General features: G+C 47.9%; 1 protein-coding gene across 4 annotated transcripts in view; it reads right to left on the bottom strand.

Annotated features, from left to right (window-relative positions):
• Positions 1–3,248: 3,248 nt before the first annotated feature.
• LOC128299340 (tensin-1) overlaps positions 3,249–24,066 on the bottom strand; it is a 107,935-nt gene continuing 87,117 nt past the window's right edge. For 2 of the 4 annotated variants that reach the window (XM_053035268.1, XM_053035271.1), the window contains 12 exons: positions 21,207–22,275; positions 11,391–11,480; positions 11,110–11,305; positions 10,382–10,753; positions 8,778–9,857; positions 8,219–8,394; positions 7,972–8,034; positions 6,630–7,119; positions 6,380–6,488; positions 6,166–6,298; positions 5,980–6,078; positions 3,249–5,893 (listed from right to left, as the gene is read on the bottom strand). In XM_053035268.1, coding sequence (XP_052891228.1) covers positions 5,728–5,893; positions 5,980–6,078; positions 6,166–6,298; positions 6,380–6,488; positions 6,630–7,119; positions 7,972–8,034; positions 8,219–8,394; positions 8,778–9,857; positions 10,382–10,753; positions 11,110–11,305; positions 11,391–11,480; positions 21,207–22,275 — 4,043 coding nt within the window. In that variant the 3' untranslated portion in view covers positions 3,249–5,727. Of the gene's footprint in view, positions 5,894–5,979; positions 6,079–6,165; positions 6,299–6,379; positions 6,489–6,629; positions 7,120–7,355; positions 7,473–7,971; positions 8,035–8,218; positions 8,395–8,777; positions 9,858–10,381; positions 10,754–11,109; positions 11,306–11,390; positions 11,481–21,206; positions 22,276–24,066 lie in introns of all 4 variants that reach the window. The other 2 variants (XM_053035267.1, XM_053035269.1) reach the window with 2 other exon arrangements.

The raw sequence follows: 24,066 nt of genomic DNA, 5'->3' as shown, positions 1-24,066 counted from the left end.
AGGAATGTGAAAGGAATGTTTTTTATAAACCTGAATTCTCACATTTAGGCCACCACCGAAGGAACTCCGATCTAAGTATTGAATTTATGGGTATATATAGGTATGTGCCTTCACTGCCCACTATGAAAGTAAACAAACGTAAACATGGTTTGTTGCTGCATGCTATTCAGTGCCAGTGCCAATCTTCCTATCCCAATTGCTGAGCATACTTGGATTGGGTAACATTGCCAACCGGTTTGCTGCGCGTACGATGTGTTTATCCGATGCTGTGCGCAACGTCACTATGCTGACTATTCCGTCCTTGCCAGGATGAACCGAAATAATACGCCCCGTTGCCCACAAGGTAGGATGCATGTTGTCTTCTTTGACGATTGCCAGTTGGTTTTCTTTCAGGGATACTGATCGACCATTGCAATACTTGTCTCGCGCTTGCAATTGCTGAAGGTATTTCGGATATCATCTAGCCCATATGGTTCTCATCTGCTTCTGCACTGGCTGATATTCCTTCAAGTGGTTGTCGGGTATACCGGTGTAGCTGACGTCTGGTACTACCGCTTGCATGTTGCTACCGATTAGAAAGTGTCCCGGTGTTAAGGGTTCCAAATCCGACGGCTCTTCAGATAGATAAGTGATCTGTCGGGAATTTAAACATAGTTCTACTTGTGCAAGCAAGGTAAGCATATTCTCCTGTGTGATGCTCGTTGTTCCAATGGTTCTAATTATGTGTTTTTTAGCTGCCTTCACCGCTGCTTCCCACAGACCTCCGAAGTGAGGTGCTCGTGGAGGAATGAAATTCCATTTCATCTCATTCGTCGCGCACCAATCAAATAATGCACTTTGATCATCTTCATCGCATTTAAGCATCTTATAAATGCTCGTGTGACGCTCCTTTGAACGTAGTTGCATTGTCTGAGTGTAGTTCCCTTATCCTTCCGCGGCGTGAAACTAATCGACGTAGTGCTCCCAAAAATGCTGTTGTGGTTAAATCGCATTCCAATTCTATATGAACCGCTCGCGTTGAAAAGCGTACGAATATCGCGATATATGCTTTAGTGGGACTTCCGGTGCGAATAGGTGATTTTAGAAAAATTGGCCCACAGTAATCAACACCGCACACTGAAAACGGTCTTGTCGGTGAAACTCTCGACGTCGGTAGGTCAGCGATCCTTTGTTTTATGTGTGTTGGTTGGTGGTAGACAGACTTGCACAAATTGCAACCTCCAATGATGCAGAATCGTTGTTGCAACGATGTAAGCAGCATTTAAGGACCAGCATGTAGTTTGCTCAGGTGAAGTGCAACTGCCAATAGTGCTGCCAGTGGATGCTTTTATGCGAGTATGATTGGATGTTTACGAAATCGAAGCATTCTTGGTCGTTTTCCTTCTCATCCACGATGAGTACTCGATCGGATGTTAGTGGCTGCTGTGCTGTAACGTGGTGAGACACTTCGTGAAGTTGTGTTGAAAGTGAAAGTAACGTAGGGAAGCAAGCTTGTACTAATGCACTGTCTTCTGTGTCGCTTGCAGTTTATCTACCACCATAGAAAGAACGGTATCGTCGAGTCGTTGCGAAAGGGCAGTGGCTGGATCCACAACTACCATGTGCCGCAGAATAAGGTGGCCTATTTCATTAAGATGCTCGACAATACGCGCTTTTAGGTGTGCCCATATCATCCTTTTCTCAACTCAACTACGAATCCGAAGATCAAACTATTTATTCTATTAAATAAACTTTTAATAAACACACAAAAACACTGTCCACAAAATACTTCATATAAACACGTATGTACGTAAAAGCGTTTAGAAGAAAGCATCGCCACCAGCAGATGCTGATCGCGCCTCATAATTGCATGCGGTTTTGTACTGAGTACATAGTTTGCATGAATATACCGACGAGCTGAGCTGTGCCGGTGCCCGAAGGACGTGGACACCGCTCAGCATACGACGGTACGGATAAAGAGCAGTACAATAGATGTTAATATCACATATATCAGCAGATCAACTCGCGGTACTGTTTGCCTCCCACATTCCCACATTCCCATATGGTTATTCTTCTTCTTGATGACAATATTTGTTGGGGACAACACAGAGCAAAATGAAAAGAAATAAGTGTATTTAAGTATTTAATAAAATACCTATTGTAATGTATTTAATACTGTAAGTATTAAATGTCCACCTCACAAAAGCTAGAGGAGCACACGATCATCACAGTCGTCATTGCATATTATTTTGAAGCGCTTTTCCTTTCGTCGAAGTCTCTCCGCGCATGCGATCGGAGCCACCAAAAAGCGACCGGTTTTGTGATTTCTGACACCAAGAGAGCATCCATGAAGGGAGATAACATCAATCTGATCTGCACAAGGATCCGCCATGTTTGTACATAACATATCGATATCGCGTACTCACGTTATCATTCGCTTTGATGGTATTGATCAATCATCAGAATGAGAGATCTTCTACCATTGGCTATTAGTTGCACATACTATCCAACTAGGGAGAGCCATCGATAGAGTAAATAGCTCAGGTACTGTGGCAAGAATCCTCCGTCTCGTTTCATACATCCAGTTCCTACAGTGCGTCTCATAACTGCGCAGCAGGTAAGTTTTTTAATTATTAGCAGTTGGAAATGTGCAGTGCCACTATTTCCGAAGATATTATTCATTGCTTATTGTTCGGTTATTTCGCAATAGTTATATCTATTGTCGTCATGGAATGTCCGGGGGTTTAGAAGGATTCCATACATAAATATTTTCCATCAATATTCCACATTATTATTTCCATAAAAATAAACTTGGGTACAGTTGTGGTACGCACTGTACCGTTTGGACGAACGGAAAGAGATGGAAGATCAGTCGACGGATCAAGCGCTATGATCACTGGAGGGTAGGGTTCAGCTATATGAAATGCTACCATCTGGTACGGAAATTTGTGCTATCTCTTCGTTGATCATGCTCTCTTGGTGTCAGAATCCAAAAATTGCACCGATTCTGAAGCGTCGAAATCGGTTCGGTTTGTATGGAATTTCGCAGCAGCCGACGGGGAGTTTGAGAGTCACGCGTATACCAATCGGGCGGTGATATTGAAACCGGATTCACTACAGGGTGGTTGAATACAAATTCACAACGATTACAAAAATTTGCATTATAATTTTGTGTGAATTTTAGTTTTAGTGCATGCAAGTTTGTTGCCGATTTTTTATTGTTGGTCATCTGATAGGAATAAAAACACAACACGCCAACACTTGTTCGCTGTTCGTAGTGATTGTTTATTATTTCATGAAATTCACTGTAACTATATACATTGGTTGTTATTAATCGAATCATGCGTGTTTGAATGTGTTAATAGTGATGATTTCTGTAAGTTAAGATCGCACCGAAACCATCGCACGTACATCGGTGAGAATGAAATCTCGCCGCGCTAACTTGATATCATTCGATTGTGATAGAATAATTTAGGTTACTATATTAGAAATAATTTAAGACCAGCGTGATCCTTTGATCCGCACGTGATCGAATTTGGGGTGGGGGAAGAAAGAAAAAAGTAGACAAGGTAAGGGATTACATCATTTACCTAACTCTGGTGTAACGGAATAGATAGAAGAAGTGCGAAGAAAAAACAATAGATCGATTTCTTTTAACTAAACAACAATAAAAAAAAGTACAACTCCTCTGTTTTGTGCGCTGTGTTTTTACCGGCATGCACGAGCTGTTCATGGCGGCCCTTACTGCTTCTGTCTTACACTTTCTAACAACGACTAGTAGTGTTTTCTGCTCGCGGATTTTCCACCTGCCGATGCTGGTTTTGCTTTGAAATGTCAATTTTGTTCAACCTTTCGTATGCTTGTGTGCCGTGTTAAGAAGAAACCGTTCATGATTTGTTGGTTAGAAAAAGTGTGCTACGTTTGAGGTTATTACGATTGCGACCTGCTGCCGTGTGCGGTTTCTCTTCGCATTGCTTTACGCCGTGAGGTTGATTCTGATATATTGTGTGTTATTTAGTTATTAACATTATTGCTGTTGCCCTACTATCTCACTGGATTATCGTACATTGCATGTTTCCTTCTGTCGATGAGGCACACCGGGGGGTTTTGTTTTTCATTTCATGAGCGCTTCATGGCTATGTGTTGCTATTTAACTGACCTTTCTTTTACGTTACCTCCGCCCTGTTACTCGTATTATCGCGATCTCTAAACCGCAAATTGTTTAATAAGTTACATTCGATTCGGTTCAGTTTTTCGTTATTCTCATTAAGTTCGCGACCGTACATGAAAAGGGGTTACACTTTTTCAGTTCCGAGTAGCACTTAGTCGTTCGTTTTGTTTGTTTGTTTTGATTTATAAATTCTAGTAATAACAACGTCCTTCTTTTTCCTACCTTTGCCAGCGAAAGCACGCAAAGCGAAAAAAAAAATCATATGTAATTAAACAATTTCTTGCAAATGCTTTAAACTTTCGTTTCGCAACGAAACAATTCATGAAGAAAAGTGAGTTTTTTTGTTTTAATCGAAAAATGTACAATTTAGTAGTGCGGAAACTAGAACTCGTTTGTTTGCTAAACACCCTAAAGGCAAGAAAAGGGGACCGAAGAGTTGTGTTCGATCACGTTGTTAATAAAAGCGTGCTTTGTTTTATATGTTTCTGTCTCAGTTTTAGTTGGTTTTTACGTTAGTTAAGGCAAACATGCAGTGGAACGTTTTCCCGCTGTGGAAATCTCTCCTCGGCAGACACACGTTAGAGGTCACATTGTCACAGTTTCACGATCGTTTGCTGCCATTCCGTTCGGATTTTTTCCCCTGTCGGAAGGGTTCGAACGCGATGAGCTTTCGCTTTTTGTTACAACAAAACCCACAGTGTAGCTCTGTGGCTGTGTGAAACGGGAGAGAAAAAAAAAGAAGCATAGTGCGCTTTTACTTTCGCGATCCTATATATTTTTTTACACACAACTATTTAACAACGTTTAGTTTTAGTTCGGGAAACCTAATCGAATGCAGTGTTATACGGGCTAGCAAATGTTTCAATAATTAGTGCTCAGTGCCCTACACGAACGCTCACTGGACAACGCATAAAACGCAGTTCGAAAGCGAGAACGAAGTAGTGTGTCTGAGGGTACAACAAATTCGCGTACAGACAGAACGTTTAGAGGGGGCCGTTCGTTTCTTCCTTTGTAACACGACATGCACGACGAAACTAGGGGTTACATGCGCGGGGTTGCTGTAAACCCTTCACACAGCGTCTACGGTATGGCTAAATTATAGTAAGTAATAATTACACAATTACACGAATAAAGTATGGTAGTTGACGGTTGCTTGTTTGTGGTGAAAACAAGATGGCGCACAGTACAAGCCCTTAGGGTCGATGCCGATCCTCCTCCTCCCGCGACTATCTCCAGTACCATCGTTTAACACCGTATTAAGTATTTTAGTATCCTTTTGCTTTCTGCTTTCAATTGCACATATATATGTGCGCATATTGCTGTGCGTGCGTGTTATAAAATCGTTTACGCCTTGCTTTCCACTAGCGGTTTGCTGTTTTTTTTTTCTTTTTAAATAATGCGGCGTGCATTTTCTCGTTTTGTTTTATTAGTAAAATATGCTCTTCCTTTTGTCGCATTTGTTATTGCTTGTTTTGCGCTTGCGGGTGTGTGCGTCGTCGGAGAGAGAGTGTGTGTGATGGAGTATGCGTGCTATTACTCCATTTTTTTTGTGCGTTTCAGATGAATCCTCGGGCCTATTAGATTGCTCTGGTAACTGCTGGCTGCTGGCTGGTACCGGTCAGCACCTTGTTGGCGAACTGTATGATGGCCGCCGCCGGTTGCGTTGGTTCCAGCTCGCAGAACACATGACACTGGTTGTCGGCCGACGAGGGCGACCGCTTCGCCACGAACGCGAACATGCGTCTACAACGAGAAACAAAAGAACATTAGCAACCGTGTCTGGCACTTTACGTTTAAGTAAACAAGTGTTGCCCCAGCAGATGACTTACTTTGAAGCGGGAATATCTCCCGTAGTCGACTGAATGCTCCATCGACGATCGTCCGGATCGAGAGCACAGAATGACACATTGTTCGATGGGTAGTGCCGTCTGCAAAAAAGGGGAAGCATTCAACGAATTAGCACAGTTCGAAAGGGATCGCGGATCTTTCGGGGCTCCTTCTGAAACGATACCCACCTGAAGAACAACTGTCGCGTGTTGTCTGTCAGTGTAATACCCTGCAGTGAGGCCTTGAAGTGCACTTGCGTTGGTTTCGGAAGGGGCCGTAGCGCAAGCAACGAGCTGACTGCCTTCCTTATTGCTTGTGGTCCTGTACAGAAAAAAAAACGAAGGGAGAAAGGTGTTTAGTACACTATTTGATTGTGGGAAAAAAAGCACCGATAATACTCACCGGTGAGTGACTCCGTATCGCAGGTGAACAAATATAGCACGTTACAGGCAGCGCCTTGCTGCAGCAACTGCTGTTGCGCCGGTGTTTGATTCTCCATCTGTTGAAGGTCCTGTAAAAACGCGAATGAAACCATGTTGAACGCGTTCCTTGCCATAGCCTCGCAAAAGGTTACTTGTGTCGTGCGGGTTGCATACCTGCGGGCGTTATTTGGGGCTATGCACCCAAATAACCTCGCATGATTCACACTTACCATATCGGGGATGATCAACCGGCACGGTAAGGCTAGCGGCGTAATCGAATGCTGATACACCAGCGCAGACAGTGAGGTGAAGACGGGCTCGTTCGCGCAACCCTTCAACCGGACGCCCCGGATCGTCGGTTCCACCAGGAAGTGTCGGACCAGCTCCTCGCTGTTCGGTCCGGTGTACTGCACACCGGGCGGTGGATGGTTCACCTTCACCACCAGCCCGTACGCGTTCGCGAACGTGGTCGAATCGCGCACGATAAACGTACCGGGTGCCGCATTGCGCAGCAGTGCGATCGCCTCCTCCCGGCTAATGTTCGGCTTGTACCAGTACTTGGAGGAGTCGCGGGCAAACTTCACAAACTGGGGTGCTACCTCCTGCGGTTCACTGTTGGCGTTCGAGGTGGTTGAATTGCGGCGCGATGTGTAGCAGGACAGTGTTTCGTTCTGGTTGATGATCTCTTGCGCCCGCTGGTTGCCACTGAACAGGTCCTTGCTGGAAGTGTGATGCAAATTAGAGGCAATGTGTTGGTTGGTTGGGAACGAATCATGCAACGGATTCCCACAGGTACGGAGGTGTACAACATTGACAAACAAGACCACACAAACACACAAACATGGGGGGGGGGGGAGTTAGCATTGTGTTAGCATTGCTTTGGGAGATAAAGATCACTCGTTAAGAGTTAGGTAACGAAGGCACACGATCTTCTTGCTACGGTGACTTCTACTCACTCATAGTAAAATGTACATCCCTGCGTCCGTTTCTCAAGGACCGGTGCAACGCACTGAAACAGGGATGCTTTCGCAAGCGCAAGCTTTTCGAGGTGTTTGTAGAGCATATTTTTTCTGCTGTCAGGCGGAGTTTGCCGTCGTGAGGAATCCAAAAGGAAAAAGGTGGTTATAGTGGACGGGCACCAATCTATCTACGAGTTACTGTGCCCATGCTTGGCGCATGTATGTTGAGCGTGTTAATGGGGTGTTGTTTTGTGATCGCGACCCTGTGTTAGATGGCGTGCTGCTGGCATCGATCCAAATGCGCAAGAACACACCCACCGTGTGGCCGCCTACAGATTAGTTGGTGGGGATGTGCTGTTGCTTTGCGAGATTTAGTCAAGCCCTCCCCGAACTCTACCGTGTTAGCGAATTAGAATTCTCCACGAAAGCCCCATGCTTCGCACTGGAATGTTATGCGCAATGCAAGTGTTAGAGTCTGTCCTCAGTGGATGCTCTTGGCGTTCTTCATGAAACACCAACAAGGTGCACACAAACACAACTAACGACCGTGGGCACAACAGCACCCTGCATGTACTACTAGAGTGCAGCAAGCAATGGTAAGCGAATGGCTAACCTCACGTCGTAGGTTGAAACGCTGGATTTCTGGCTTCGTAGCGACCAAGCGGAGTTATATCTTCTGGAAAGCCACCGGAACGACCGGGACAAACGACACAATCAAGCCCCCAAACATCCCACAAAGGTGTTCCGTATGCCGGAAAGAACGGGGAAGAAAACAAGTGAATGGTGTGAGCCGTGGACGGGTGGAATCTGTATGACTCGAACGAACTCCACAGGGAAGAAAAAAAAACAAACACACTTACCGTTGTGATGTCGGACTCTTGGGTGGAAGAGCGGGACTGGAGGTACCATTGCTCAGCCCGTACGGTGTGCGTGGCGTTACCGGGAAGGCCGGCGTTTCTGGGCGCGGCGATCCACCCATCGGTGAGTTGTCCGGTTCCGTTTCCGAGCGGTACGACGAGAACGATTCTTCGCGTGCCTACAACCAGAGCAGAAAGGATGCAAAAAAAACATTACACATTAGTAGGAGCGCGCACCAACCCAAACTTCCCAACATCCCAATGTTCTCATCGGACACTAATTGGACTGCACCGGTGCGCTGTTAAACATGAAATTAGTGAGCTTTAGGTGATGGTAACGGTATGGCAGACAACAAAAAAAAAAAGAAATGTCCTTACACAGAAGGTACAACATTGAAAGCGAGCGCTCTACAGTGAGATATGATGATGGGCAGAAGTAGAGAGAGAGTGAGAAAGTGAGAGTGAGAGAAACTCGATGCGTGAGATCGGACGCATCTCACACCACGTGTCAGGCTGTAAGATGGCGGTAGTGATGGCAAATGTGGAGCAAGTTGAACGTTACCTGATCGCACCAAGAGATCGCATTGCTGCGTTCGGATAAGCTAGGCGAAATGGATGAGATGGTACTGTCGGTTTCGGAAGCAATTCGTCGCACATGGTTATTCATTAGTAACGGATGATGGGGATGATTGTGATGGTGATGCTGCTGCTGGAGTTGCTGCTGCTGCACGTTCGGAGAGCTGTTCTGTGACTGCTGTTGCTGGTGCGACTGGTGTGCAACGGTTGCATCGTTGCTACTTCGACTGGTACTGCGCTGAAGTTGCCCGGGTAGGTGGTGGTGCCCATTGCTTAGCGTGGTGTAACCGTTCACCAGCTCCAAACCGTGGGCCGGATACAGCCTATAATTGCCGTTCGTCGTATCAACCAGATTGTTACCACCATTGCGCTGCATTTCGGTCAGATCGTACTCGGCCAGGTTGGCCAGCACGTCCGACAGTGCGCGCGACGGATGAAAGTCACCCGTAGGCCGCTGCACCGGGCAGCACCCGTTCGTGTCGGTGCGTCCTTCGATCTTGGCCAAATGCTCTTCCGTAACGTCGCTCTCGAGCGCTAGGGAGGCGAGCAGCTTATCCAGCGCAAGCTGCCCATGACCAATCACAGTGACGGACCCGGTGTCGTGACCGTTTCGTCGCTCACCATTCACCGCGCAGGCGACCGGTTTCTCATCGACGCTACCATCCGGCGAGGACAGGTCCATCGGTTCCTGGTCGCCGGTCGGCACCTTGCGCCCATTTCGGTGACAGTATTGATGGGAAGGATGTTGATGATCGTGGTACGTGTCGATTAGATGATGGGTGTGATTATGAATGAGGCTTGCACTATTATTGCTAGTGGACATGGAGGAAGATGGCGAGCTGTTGGTAGTGACACTGGCAGTAGTAATGTTAGGGCTAACGCATGCTTGACCACCGCCTGCGCTTGCAGCGGTCTGGGTACCGGTGGGCTGCGGTTCCGGCGGAGTTGCAACGGAGGCCACAGCCGCCGCACTGTTGGTTATTTCGTTTAGCAGGTTATTGAGCTTTTCGCAGTTATCGAGATTATTCAGACTGTGTATGTTACTGAATATTATCTGTTCGGACTCCTATCGGACGTAGCGCAACGGAGGGAATCACCGAAGAAAGAGAGAGAAAAAAAACAAAAAAAAACAAAATGGCGATCATGGCGAAATGAGTCAATGAGTCAGGTGTGATTTGGGGAGGGGGATTTTCGAGGATTGGAAATGTAGGGGCAAAAGGGGGAAACACTAACTAAAGCACACAATATTCGTTTAGTATTCAAAACCAAAGCACAAACACACAATTTGTTAGTACATACACACATTAAAAACACAAAACATGAAAATGTTAAATGATACGGAAGATGAAATGAGAATGAAAAGTTAAAGTAGAATAGTAGATGGAAAAAGTAAGATCAAACAGGGTACAGAAGATGGGTAGATATATTGGAGGTACGTATCAGCAACGAGAGAAGTAGACAACTGTCGAGAAAGAACCACACCGGAAGGACGCGTAGATGTTAGCAGAGTTGGAGTTGGAGTTACGTAGTGGTGGTTTGACGGTTTCAAAGGGTTCCGCTTCGCAGCGCTCAATATTCTAGCAAACCTACCAATCGAACCTGTCCGTGCTTCGGAGTCGAATGGTCCTGTTCGGCAAGGGACAACAGTCCACTGCTGCCGTTCAGGCTGCTGTTGTTCAGATGCTGCTGCTGCTGCTGATAGTGATTAACGCCATTGCCGTTGATGTGCCGATGCTGCTGAGGTGTCGCATGTGCCTGACCATTGACCGGACTGCTGGCAGCACTGCCGCTTCCATTGACCGTCTGATGATGGTGATGATGGTTGGTGATCGAGACCGATGTGGTTGTGGGCGGTGATGCCGGCGACGGGGACGATACCGTCGGCGATGGCGATGAGGCTTGGGTTTGTGCTTGTGCAATGTGACCGTGCGGTGAGGCATTCAAAATGGAGAGCGGTGCATTCTGAGCATACCGTGAGTTGGGTGCGGGAGGTGCAGAGTGTTTGTTTCGTGGTTACAAATTCGGGGCATACATGTGATGGATAAAATATTACGGTTGAATCATCAAATCACAACTCAAGACAGCTAAACTTCATTAAAATGCAATCAGAACAAACAACGAAAAAAACTTCCTCTCCAAAGAGGCAAACCAACTAAACTGAGCTACGTGAGTGAGCAAATGAGCTACGAAAAACACACACACATTCACACTGTGTGCGTGTGTGTTTCGCTTTTGGTTGGCATACAATTTAGAATTTTTTCAAACCCAAAGTTGGCAGCTTTCCAGTCGTAACGCATCCCCCCCCGGACAGTACTCACCCCAATTGTCTGGAGCTTCGCATTTTCGTGAGCTCGCTGTACCGCTACGAATGGCCGCTCCGTCGAATGGGTCCTGGTGGTCGTGAGCGTGTGATAGTTCCGCTCATTCCGCACCGGCGACAGCGTCTGGCTCCGTCGGTGCGTTGTGTTGTAGACGTGTTCACCGGTCGGGAAAGCCGGACTGCCATAGTTGTAACTGTGATGGAAAATGGTGTTTAGTTCCCACATTAGTCATGCTGCACGTGAATGTTTTTATGCAGACTTTCTAGCTTTCGGCTTACCTAAAACTATTCGAATGTTCTCGCCGCTGCTGTTCCCGGCGGGCGCGTAACTTTTGCTGCTGAAGCTGCAGCCATGACTGACCGGATATGCTGTTGGGGATGAACAAAAAAGGCAACGAGATTGTTCGTGATTAGATTGGAATAGTAGCGATCTTCTTGGGGACAACAAACGAAAGTTTATTCTTTGGACAAATTTGGATCTTTACCAGAATCCTCTGTGTGTGTGAGGTGCCAGCAACATACATTCCAATTTCCCTTAGATCCTTTATGATCCTTTCCTTCGTTGTGGTTCGTTTTAAAGCAATCCCATTGGAAGTGTCATGCGGAAAACATACTAAATCATATTTTTCTTCGGTTTTGGCACAAATCCAGTCTGCGTTTTCCATCCCTTACCAGCATAGATTTGATGCCAAATCCCCATTTTAAATTAAACATCAGCTTTCAACACGCTACCCTCCATCAAATCCCAGTGGCAATGCTTGTTAACACGAATTATAAATCAAAACAAGCTAGCGAGACCCACTCATAGGAATGGATTGTTTTACCGATTGCATACTTTCAGGCGTATAAAGTGTCAACTTCACTTGCTGCACGATAAAACGACTGTTTGTGGCATATTTAACGAGATGAGACCATTATTTGCTCCACCCAAAACTACCAAATCTGGTACACATTCAATTGGTGGCATTGTTTCACATTGTCCCTTTGCAAGTGTTGCAGCTTGCATGCTTGAAAATCGACCACAACCCGTCCCGGGGTCCACCGGTTGTCTTCTTTGGCGATAAGAAAGTTGTGCACAGCACCGTTCGGAAAATCGCATGTTTCTTGTAAATGTGGAACATACCCGGTGCGCCCTTGTTGTCAAGTGTTTTCCACCCCTTTTTGCCCCGTGATGTAGTACGAAGGGAACTCGCCGAAAACAGAAAAAAGAGAGTATGGTTTAATAAAAAAAAGAACGGAACGAAACCCCTCCGTCATGTCTTGACTAGCCACCGTAAACGGCTATTGATGTCAACCGGACCAGCGGTGGGGATTTAACTCCATATGCTCTCTCGGTACCACCGGCAGCCGTCAAGAGTACGCTATCGGCTATGATGGAACACTACGCGACCCAAAAGCAACCTCCCGTGTTCGGACACTATAGCGAAAGGACAACAAAGTCCGTTATGATTTTCGTTTGCCGCACCAGCAGGGAAAAGTGAACCACGCACCGTAACGGCGTTAGGAATGTGGAAACTTGTTCACCTTCTACCGACCGCGGTCCGCGATCGGCGTGATCGAATTAGATCGCATCCCTCTCGACTTCTTGCTTCTTCGCCCCTGGAGTGGAATTTCACATCGGCAAACAAATAACTGCTCCGCACCGGATACCGGACGAAGGTCGTCTAGCTTTTCCGGGTGGGAAAAAAAAACGGGGAAGCGCATCCGGTTTCGGGGATCCGCATCAAGCAAGAGGATCCTGCCGCCGCTAGCACACATACCGGCGATCGCGATCGCAAAAGGGGGGTTTGTTTCAAGCAACAAACAAAAGGAAGGAATGCATGCAAACCGAAGTGCAATGGGGGCCATTGGGGCACATTCAGCAGGGTTGCGCGCAGGTTAACTGCCTGCGATCGTGATTCATTCATTCCGCTCCACCGCGGATCCGCGGGCTCCGACGGACGTTGGGGGCTGACGTGCACTAATTTTAGCGAACACAAAACACTAAACGAGAGCAGCGGTGTGGTCTGGTCTGGCGCATGTGTAATTGTGATTGGATTAATCATCATCAGTGCACGCACTATGTGGGGCAAAACACGCCACAGACAGTGTACAGATGTTGGACGCCGATGCGCGGCTTCCCATCAATCTATTTACACCGGGCGGTGCACTACAAAACGCAAACTCCAAGAAATCTGCTACCGAACCGGGCTCTAACCCAATGCGTGTAGTGAAGCAAACTCCTTAAAGTACCCTTACGTGCGTGTGACATCTTCTCAAAGCACACCACAACTCAAAGAAACGCGATCGAATAAATTTATCACACACTCTCGGGGGTGAAAATGTGGAATGGAAAGAAAAAATATGGTGAAACATAAGTTTTTGCTCCACCTACATCACTCTTCTAGTGCGCACTGTGGCGTAAACAAAAACGGAAAACAGCAAACCCACGCACACTCGGGAAGGGTGGAAGTTGGTTGATTTTTTTTTTGGTGAATTCTGGTTTCTGATGCGAAGCGGATAAGCGGTGAGACCGCGCCACGGGGATATGAGATATCTCGGTGCGCGCGCGTCTGTCAACCGACCTCCGATCAGATCACTTCCGAAAGGTGGAGGTGACTTTAATCTACGATTGTGGACGATCGTCGCCCACTTGTGTCCGGTGGCCCTCAGTGACCCATCTCCCCTTTTCCCCGCCGGACTACAAGGGGGAGGCCATTTGGGCGAAGGTGATGTCGATGGGCATGCTGGTTTTGTTTACAGTCTGGGGCAGGGTAAAGAGTGAAAACCAAGATAAAAATAGCAGTTCCCCATTCGCCTCGCTTCAGTTGCGGGCACATACATGATGGACCTCCCTAGGTTGGAAGGATGGGAACGGCACACACACATCCCTACGTCAGCGTTCCATTCGCGTGTCCCAAGTACACCTCCAACACGGGGCTAATTTTGTGTTATACCTTTGACGAGCAGGAGAACGGCTCAAAAAACGTTTGTCATCTGCCAAACTCTTTGCCACATCTTGGAACGGTCAGGGGCAGGATATCCTTCTTCTTCAGGGACAGTGGTGGGCAAGTCGGAATAAAACGCTTTTGATTGAATTTTTTTTTCATATAAATAAAGGTTTAGTAAACATTGATGTAATTATAACACAATAATTCACGCTTCAAACCGGTCTAATTGCGAAAAAAAAAAATCACCCAAAAGACGTCACCTTTTGCAGATCAGATGTCCAAGCGAAAAGGGTTCAACCCAGGTACGGCGTACGGTCGTTTACGTTTCATGGTTAGTCGTTATTATTTTTACCTCACGGGTATTGCATCGGCGGTTTTTTAAAATAACCACATTTGCGCAAGAAATATTGCCCGTACGTAGATTGTGTGCGCGGGTGGAGTACGTTGCTCCTGGTACGGGACCACCATCACCACCACCTGGTATGGGCGGTGTGGAATGACTTAAACCGCGGGACTCCCGAGATCGACAGGGGGATCGTCCAACGCCAAATCTATGCAATTTGCCCACACTGTCCGCGCCATATACAGGGAACAATGGTATTTGTGGCGGGGGAGAATTTATTGGACAACTTGTTTTGCTTCACGATCGAATGGATCTTCGCCGCATACGATCATGTGTGAGGCATTGTATGGTACAATTGAATTCAATAAAGATGAACCACTTGAAGGGGTGGGGGGGTGGCAACACTTTTCTCAACATTAAATAGCATTATGTGGGTCAAAGCAGAATTCATCTCTTTACAAATTGAGGGGAGGATCCCTCAACCATCTCCATATGGTATATGGGGGAGTTTGCAATATTTGTGTATATTTCAATAAAATTAATTGTACTAAAAAGAAATGAGATATTTTATTATAAAAAAAACATTACTCCAATTACGATATATCCTAATATTTGTTTCTAAATATTAATGTTTTCCAACCTTATCTACAAGCTTGCAGACCACTGCTCTCAGTGATTTAGATTTATATCTTAACGACCTGAAGTGCATTTAAAAAAAATAGATTGATTAAAGCAATAAAACAGAAGAAAATTAATCACGATCGCGCACAAGTTAAAACGTCCTTCGGCTTAGCTACGATCACGGCTGTCCGCGGCAAACGCGATCGCTCTCACCAAGGACTCTTCAAAACGTGGGCACAAGAGAGAGAGCCCTACTCGGTGTTACTTCCGCTTTGCGGGGTTCGCTTCTGCCCAGCGCCGTGCGATTGTTTCAACAGGTCTTTACCTAATTTGGGAGCCGGTCTGGAAGGTGAACCGGAACACGATTTCTGCCGATGCGTCGGCACGCTCGCTCGTCGGCGTAATCTAATCGAGGCGGCACCACGAGAACTCCCGTGCAGCAAAAAAAAACAAGTGCTCACCCGTTCAAGGATGTTCAATGACCGTGCAAGGAGCAAGTGCTGGCCAGAGTAAAAGCCCGAGGTCGAACATACGCACACACACACGTTCGGAGCATGTTGGGGACGGTGGGTGCACGTACGGCTGGCGCCAGGCGCAGATGTGAATCTCTGTTTTCTATAATTAAATGACCATAAAGCATTCATACGATACGCGGCGATATTCATCTCGATGAGGTGTTTCCCCTAAACGTAACGTATGGTTGGCTGCTGGGTGTAATAATGTAAGCCGATTAAAATGGGATCGTTCATGCGCCCATATAGAGCGCTGTTAAGCGGTTTGAAATGCAACGCAATCTTTCGAAATGTGCGGCGTTGTCTCGGCGTACGAGATCGCGCAAAGTTTATTTTGCTATTAAGTGTTATTGCTGTTGGACGTAATAATGTGTGGTCCAGTAAGGCGGTCAGTTTGCCGGTTTGCCGTTGAATTGAATGACCAGAATCCAGTATTGTGGAGAAATACAGATCAATTCATGCTGATCATTAGCATTTACCGTTTAATTGGATACTTGGAACGCACCAATAGAGCGCGGCTATCGATCGTCTTAGGCCTCTGTGACTCTTTGGATATTAGACCCCATTCAATCCATCATTGTTAAAAGTGATCCCTTGTTTACTGGAAGAGTTATTTGTGACCCATCGTTCGCCGCATTGATTTGGACGAACTGGTCCCAATAAATAATTCCCATCCTCCCATTGTGCCGGCCATCGGTTCATCCGAGTGGATCGATTTCCTGACAACCTTCGGGGTAAATACCAGTTTCACTGCGATAGGAGCAAATTAGTCGCTTCTTTAATCGACTGCTACGGCACAGGTTACAAACCTGCCGAACGGGCCATTCTCAATGCCGTACCGGAGGGTCCTCCGATCGTTGCACTGCTGAGGGGTGGGGAAATCGCACGCTAAAGAGAAGCCATTTTCTATCCTTCCGGACACCGGAATGACCCTGCCGGTGGTGGTAAGGAATAGTTTTTCAGTGTGCCCATCGATGGGGACGCTCGTACGGGACCTACCGGGACCCGTTTGGGTACGGGAGCAACATTTGCTGACAGATGGCGCCCTCGCGGATGGCAATGCACACAGTCACACAGGCCGCCGCGTTGAGTTGGTCGCTTACGAATCAAGCGTTTCGTTGCGTCCATCACGCCCCTTCCGAGCCGCGCGCTCATACGATTGACGGTGTTTGCCGCCAGGTCGTCAAAAACGGCGATTTGTGATATAATGTTGGCGCGTCTCAACGGGTTTGGGGAGTTCCCAATGTCGGTGTTCACGTGAGCAGTGGTGTTACCGGCTACGGTATCGCACTAACCGAAACCATCGCCTTCTACTCTATTTGTTTTGGTGTGTTGCCTCTCGTGCACGGACAAAGATGCCCATAAATAATGCCGCCGTGTGGTTGGTGAGGGGGGTTGGGGGAGGGTAGGGGAAGGATGGCAAGGGGTGGAGTAAAATCGCAAACGGATCGAGGGTTAAGCGGACGCAAACACTACCACCAAACCCCATGCGGTATTGTGGAGACTTTGCGCTCGAGATCGAATTAATATCCGAAATCCATTTTTGGGCAAACCGAGGGTGCTCTCGTCTAGGCCACCCGGGGCACGATCTGCTCGATCGCGAACCGACAACTTGAACGGTTTTCTACTCCACTGCTCTCGATATCGATATCCATCCACCCACCAACAACGTCTCCGTCGTCCAGAGTGACTTGGGGGTGATGCTCAGCCTCCTGAGATCGAGGTCTCTCTCCCATCCCTCGAGATTCTACCGGGATGATTTACGTCTGTTTGAGCTTTTGCTTAGCGTACGCAGGCCAGGCAAATTGGTTACACACGAATGGATAGCATCGCGAAACTAGCAGCTGGAAAATATCTTACCTTGTCTACGATAAGACAACATTACGCGGAACAATGTAACGGAAAGTTTTGCGTGAAGTGCAGTTGTTTGGAATACACTTTTGCGCGTATGATGTAATCCGTGCACTGGATGAACATGCGAGTTGATTGCTTTGGCGAGGGTAGTGCCACTTCTTTATCGCTAGAAGTTAAGTGGGCCATCACTTTGGAAGCTTTACACCTGAGCGAATCTGACTCATAATAAATAGTGATCTTCACGTAATGGGCAACTATTCTTCAAGGATTTTTAGAAATGTCTGGAACATTGGCCAAGCAGAAATGCATTTCACCTGTGCGTCATTGTGACCTTGTGTGCTTACATTTGGCTTATTGCGCCTATTGCTACGCCAAAAAGCCAACACCCCAGGAGATTATCGTGAGGTTTATCTGCCAAAGCTGATAAGCCATGTAAACAGACTGCTTAAAACAAAAACAGAAAGCCAATGCCGACAATGTCCAAACGCGTAACTTGCATAGGTAAACCGTTTATCAGCACACTACTACAGTCAGTCCACACTAAACTCCACTCCAGGGGATGGGATTTGTTTGTGCATTAAATCTGTTTCCGGTCTGGCGTGTTGTTTGCCAACTTTGCCACGAGACAGAGAGGGTGTTAATGACGAAAGGCGCCTAAAAAGCCGTCAAACCTGTGCACCATTAAGTGTTCGGTGTCGCGGTCTAAAGTTCATCAACCAGTTTGTGGAGTGTTTTTTTTTTTGGGTTTTTTTTTCCAGCGCGTCTTGCTGTGGAGGCGTATGGCAACTGCGACAACTCACCCACGCGTGCTCTCTGCTTGACCTGTGCGCAATTCACTTCCGTTGGACGGGACTGGACTAATGGAATCCGAGCAATAAAACAAAAACCCTAACCGCGTGAAGTAGATGACGCGGTGCGGTGTTCGATTTGCCGATTTGGGCGATGATGTGCGATATATTTCCACGCCATCGGGCCAGTGGGTTAGGTGCTACCAGCTGATTGGTTTGGTTGGTTTTAACTCTGGAACGTCACCGTTTTGTCGATTACGCGCACACACACATTGTCGGGCTCTATATTCGCTCGATCGGGCGCAATTTTATCGCGTGGGAGCGATTCGCTCAGCCACAGCAGGGCGAGAATTATTATCGATGGACATATTTAGAATTTTTTTATGAATGAATTCCCGCAACCGCGCAGCAATGCCAAGGTTGACGGTTAAAGCTTGACGGTGTAGGAAGAACGTCGTCCGTAGCGGCATGCTGCCCATTTCCGGACGGGATCGAGGCGTCAATCTTTTGGGTGGAGGGATGGATCCCGAAGCACTCGGCGGACGCGGCGGTTTGTTGGGCTGTAACGCTGTCTAATTAAGCGAGGAAACCTGTTTCCGAATCGGCATCTTTTTGTGTGCGCTTGTTTACACGAACTTTTGCAAACGATCCGCACCCCGAGGGGCCATAAATGCATACCAACTGCAAGCCCTCAAAAGCGCATTACATTTCTTGCGCCGCTCTCGGACAAAGAAACACATCCCAACCCAACGTTGTTGCCGATGGAGATGCAAATATTTCTGCGTGTGCTGGGCAGGGGGTGAACTGCGATTTTGCGCCTACAGCTTTGCCCACCGGCCGTTCAACTTGCTACCTTTTTTTTTGTGCCATTCGCTAATGAGCCGATTTCGACAGCTATTTCGAACACCGACAGCTAAGGTTCACGCCATTTTCGTGGTCTGCGGGCGACAGCGGGCTGCCTGGGACCGGTTCAGCCGGGTTGTTGGAGCCCAGTGAGTAGGCGCACAGTGCGCGAAAGTCGACATCATCGGCCTCGCGAGAAGTTGGACCGTATGATGTCATTGCGCAGAGCAGTGCGAGTTAATGGTTTGGTTTTTTCTTATCTCAACCTTCACAGGCCGGAGGACTTTTGTACCAAACCATGAGCATGTTTTAAGCACTTATCCTTATCCTTAGAGATGTCCAAAAATGAATGTATTGGCTACCAGCTCAGCCAACAATTAAAAACCCTTTACGATTATTGGGTGAGGTTTGATCGCTCGCGCTAAGGTCGCGCATGGTGAGTACTCCCATGCACGTGTTTTGATATGGGGCCAACAACAACAGCGCCAAACCAGCGATCGAATCGCGGCACTGTACCAGCCCACTGTCGCAGTTTTTTTTTGTGTGCGCATGTTCGATTTGCCCTTAAGCGTAACGCCCACGCGCGCGGCCATACTCGTGCCCCACACACGGCCAGTCACAAAAAGGTACCGAAACGTCGAACCATCGCATGTTTACTCTTCATCATCATCATCATCGTCGTCGTCATCATCCTCCAAACCTCCAACAGGGCCAACAGGGGAGCTTCCGGTCGGCAGGGTGGGAATGGAGGAAGCACAACAACAAAAAACAACAACGTTTGCCTAACCTTGAATTTAACGAAAGCAGAAAATTTGAAAACTAGCGCACTCAGAGGGTTCCTCTATTTATAAATTTTCTTTCCACACCCGCCGGCCCACTTGCTACTTCCTCCCGTTGCCACGCCTTTACCTGGTGCGAGGAGATCAGGGTCTGTTAAAAGGGATCAGGGCGGTACACTGGGATCACATGAGGGATCGTAAATAGTTCGCCCCACCAATGCAAGATGGACCAAACAAAAAAAAAAAGGAACGATGACTATCTTCATTTGAAGCTTGAAACGCTTGACGCATTTGGCCAAGGCACGGGATCTAATCCGTTTGGCAACATCCAATGAAAGCCCTTTTGCAACAAGAAGATACAGCCAGTGATCCAGATGCGGACCAACCAACCGTCACACTCGCGGGATGAAATTGAAAGTGAAATCTTCTGTCAATTATTTGAAGATGATGGCCACCAACGGATAGACGTCATGTCGGTGCGTCTAGTAGCGTCCCGAAAAAACACCCCAGGTCAGGGTATGGGCTGACGATGAATGCTGTGCTCGTCTGATGGGACTGTATTTTTGGAACGCAACATCCATAACGGACCACGATGGGGGGGGGCTGGGTGAAGGATTCTCAAACTCAGCGGGAAGAGTGAGTTCACATGGCCAAGGACACGGTACATGTAGGATGTGGCGTAACAATTCGCCACGGTGTTTCCGCTTCATGGGCCGCCAGGTTGCACACCTGCGCGCGTTCCGAAAGTCCCCCGGACGTCCATTACTCATGCGAAGGTGCGAATCGGTCCCGGTGAGTGTTTGCGGAATGTTTGCCTTAACGCGACACCATCTTGAGGTTCGATCGTACGATCATGGGGGGGTGTAATGTTTTAACTTTATTCGTCCCTTGGCACCGCGACCTGCAGTTGGGATGCTTGGTTTTGTTCGTTTTTGTTGATGTTGTGGCACGCATAAATTAGTGAACTTTCCACCCCCCCCCCATACAGCTCACACACACACACACAAACACGCACACATATATATATACAAATACACACGGGCACTGTTTATAAACGCCACCATCCGAAATGCAATGAGAACGGTTCCGATGTACTTCTTGAAATTTGCTTCGGTTTCATTTTGGCGCACTCTCTGCACATTATCACGCGTGAATATTCCACCATGGGTGCCGTACCCATCGTACCAGGGTCCTGCCAGGGCGTCCTCTTGTGGAGGAGGCGTGAACCGTGAAGGTCGATTTTTAATTTCACTCGAATTTAATTATAGGATCACCGTTTTCTTTGCTTTCCCAGTTTGGGGGGCGCACACAAACACACACACACACACACATGCACAGACACACGCGCGCATGGGTCAATGTTCAATGTTCCACACTTGGGGTTAACAGGGGAAGAGAATTTTTGGAATTGCTGAGGACACTTACCCTTCGTTGGAGAACTGACGCCCGAAGCTTCCATCCATCGTGTTGGAGCGTTTGAGCGGTTCGTGCGCCGGATAGCCGTTCGGTGTTGCGCCCTGCGCCGTGACCGTCTTGACGGTGTGATGCTGCTGATATGTCCACCGGCCATCGCCACCACTGTTGTTGTTGATGGTGTCGCTAACCATCATACCACCGCCCATCCCACCCGGCGACTGGTCGCCGATCGTGTACTTTTCACTGAGCACCTTTTCGCGCCGCTCGCGCAACATCTCCTCGAAGTCGTTCCGCGGCAGGGTGGCGGTTTTGCGGGCCGCCGTCGGCGTACCGAGCGCCTTCCGCACCATCGACGGGCTCGACAGGCCCGATTGCATCTTGATCATAGTGGCGGCCGGCGGATGCTGCGGTGTCCCGCTGGCCGGTATGTTGCCGTACGTGAACGGACGCGAGTCTTCCCGTGCGTGGTACGGTATCTGGCCACCGCTTCCGCCACCGAGCAGCTCGTCGTCGTCGTCCGAGGTAAACCGTTCCGATGCTCCCGTGGTCGACCGTGCCGGTCGAGGATACGCAAGCGACTGATGCGGATGGCGCTGCACGCTCATGATGAGCTCGCGCTCGGCTGGCGTCAGATTATTGTTATTTATATTTTGCAGCTCACGTTCGCGAATCGCGACCGATGCGTAGGCACTCAGCAGTGGCGTTTCGCGGCCGCTCTCGCTCGGGGGCGGCGTGAGTGTCGTCGTGGTGCTGGACGTTTCGTACATGAGCAGTTCGCGCTCTTTCGCGGCGGCCGCCACCGACGGTGCGTAGTCACTCACCGTTAAGGGCGTACGCGAACGGTTGTCCTCGCGTGCGGCGACCGGCAGCTGGGCCGAGTGCGAGCGCTTGATCGTGTCGGTGTTGGTGTTGACGAAGTGATCGTTGGGGTTCTGGTGGTGGTGATGATGGTGCGGCTGTTGGCGCTGCTGCGCTTGGTGATGGTCGGTTTGGTCCGCTTTTTGGCCCACGTCCGGGATGCCCTGCACGGTGAGCATCATATCGGACAGCAGATCGTCCAGCTCCCGATGACGATCATCTGGAAAATTGACGTAATGAAAATAAACAGTGTAAGGTGGGAGCAAAAATCGGTCGGAAAAAACTTTCCATCGAGCTTGATACTGTTTTGCTTCATCTTCAATCGATGCGATGGTAGAATTGAACATCAAAGGCGTTATTTTGAAACGGTACTGTGCGAAAGATTAGACCAGTTTCTTGAATACAACATTTTTTGTTGTTAGCTCACATGTTTCAACATAGTTAACATAAAAAAAAACCCTCAACCGTGGATACTTCTCCTGTCAACGATATATAGTTTTTTGCAGTCCGAAATCGAAATTGAAGTTGACAGGTTAATTGGATGCTCGGTTACATAGTTCAATCGGCTGCTCAGTAATGCACGGGAGCCATTTTTTTTCTGTGCCTGTGACAATAATCTGGCACGTAACGTGTGGGCGCCGAAGAAAATGAGACACGATTTGTTTCCCCTTGCCGCGTGGTGACCATACGGAATGACTCCTTGCAGCTGCAAAGTGCACGCTGCACTCAACCAGCTTAGGAGCGGCTCCAGCGGCAGGTTTCCGCGCATCGGAATCCCACGACGACGGGCTGGTGGGATCACCAAAACTGAAAATCACCAAACCCCAACCTCGTGCTGCCAAACGAAAACGGTGACGGAACATGAACCGTAAACGGGTGCTTTTGCGCCCGGCTAAAGGTGTAACAACCCCGGCACCCCGTGTGCGGTCTGGTCGGGGCGAGCTGGCCAAAAATGGGGTGAAAAATTTATGGAAAAGTCAAACCACCGGGTGGGGTGATCACGCCATTTACACCTCTCGGGGTGGACACCCACCCGTCGGGGGGGGGGGGGGGGGGGGGGGGGGGGGTTGAGTGCAGGCGACAACAGGCCCTGCTTGCTGATCACCTGTACTCGGTGTTGTACGCTGGCAAGATACATGTAATTAAAAATCGTGAAATTATTCCAAATATGTGCGCGAGCTGCGTGAAAACATCACCAACGTACACATAATCGACGCGACAAGTGTCCTGATGAACGTAGGGGGGAGGGAGGGTGGGAAGGAGAGGGAGGGGAAAATAGAAAATGGTAGCCTCCACGTTGCAAACCTCACCCGGATCTGTGTCGCGCAAGGAAAGGTGAGAAACTATGCGCGAGAAAACTCCCCTCGTGCGTGCGATTTGTGTTGTTTTGGGTTGCTGCTGCGCGCATGTCGTCAAAACTTCATTCCAGCATTGTGTGCACCAATGCAGCAGGATGGATTAATTCATACGCTCTCTTTTGAAGCGTATCTTTAAAAGGGACTTGACTTGAGGGCAGTCCCTTTATGGAGTAGCGAACGAAACCCCCTTGAGCATGAACATCGTTTCATTAGTTTTATGAGAAATTCAGTAGAAGTTAACATTTTTTTCGATTACCCCAAGGATTGCCCACCATGAGTTTGACACTGATACCGAATTTTAGGTGCAATAAATACAATGCAACGAAATAGTGCTTCGTATCCTAAATTTCCTTTTTGTTGTATAGTGATGGTGATTGGTACGTTATCGGACCAATTTCTTGCAGCGAAAGGAAAAGTGTCCAGAGGAGAGAAAAAAAATGCTTCCATAGAAGTAGACGAATATCAATACAGCAGCGCACAATTTATTAGACAGTTTGCTGTTTAAGCTTGCAAAATGATAATAATGTCAACACCATTTTAGAATCAACATTTGAAGCAACAAAAAAAAAACCCCATGCTTAAAGCATTTAATAATTCATGAATTGCGAAACCCCGGTGGACCAGTTTTGCAGCTGAACGTGAAGAAAGGTGTA

Source organism: Anopheles moucheti, chromosome 2 (assembly GCF_943734755.1).
Source record: "Anopheles moucheti chromosome 2, idAnoMoucSN_F20_07, whole genome shotgun sequence".
NCBI classification, from domain to species: domain Eukaryota; kingdom Metazoa; phylum Arthropoda; class Insecta; order Diptera; family Culicidae; genus Anopheles; species Anopheles moucheti.
Note: the sequence above shows the minus strand (reverse complement) of the source record. Positions and strands in the feature narration are given on the sequence as shown.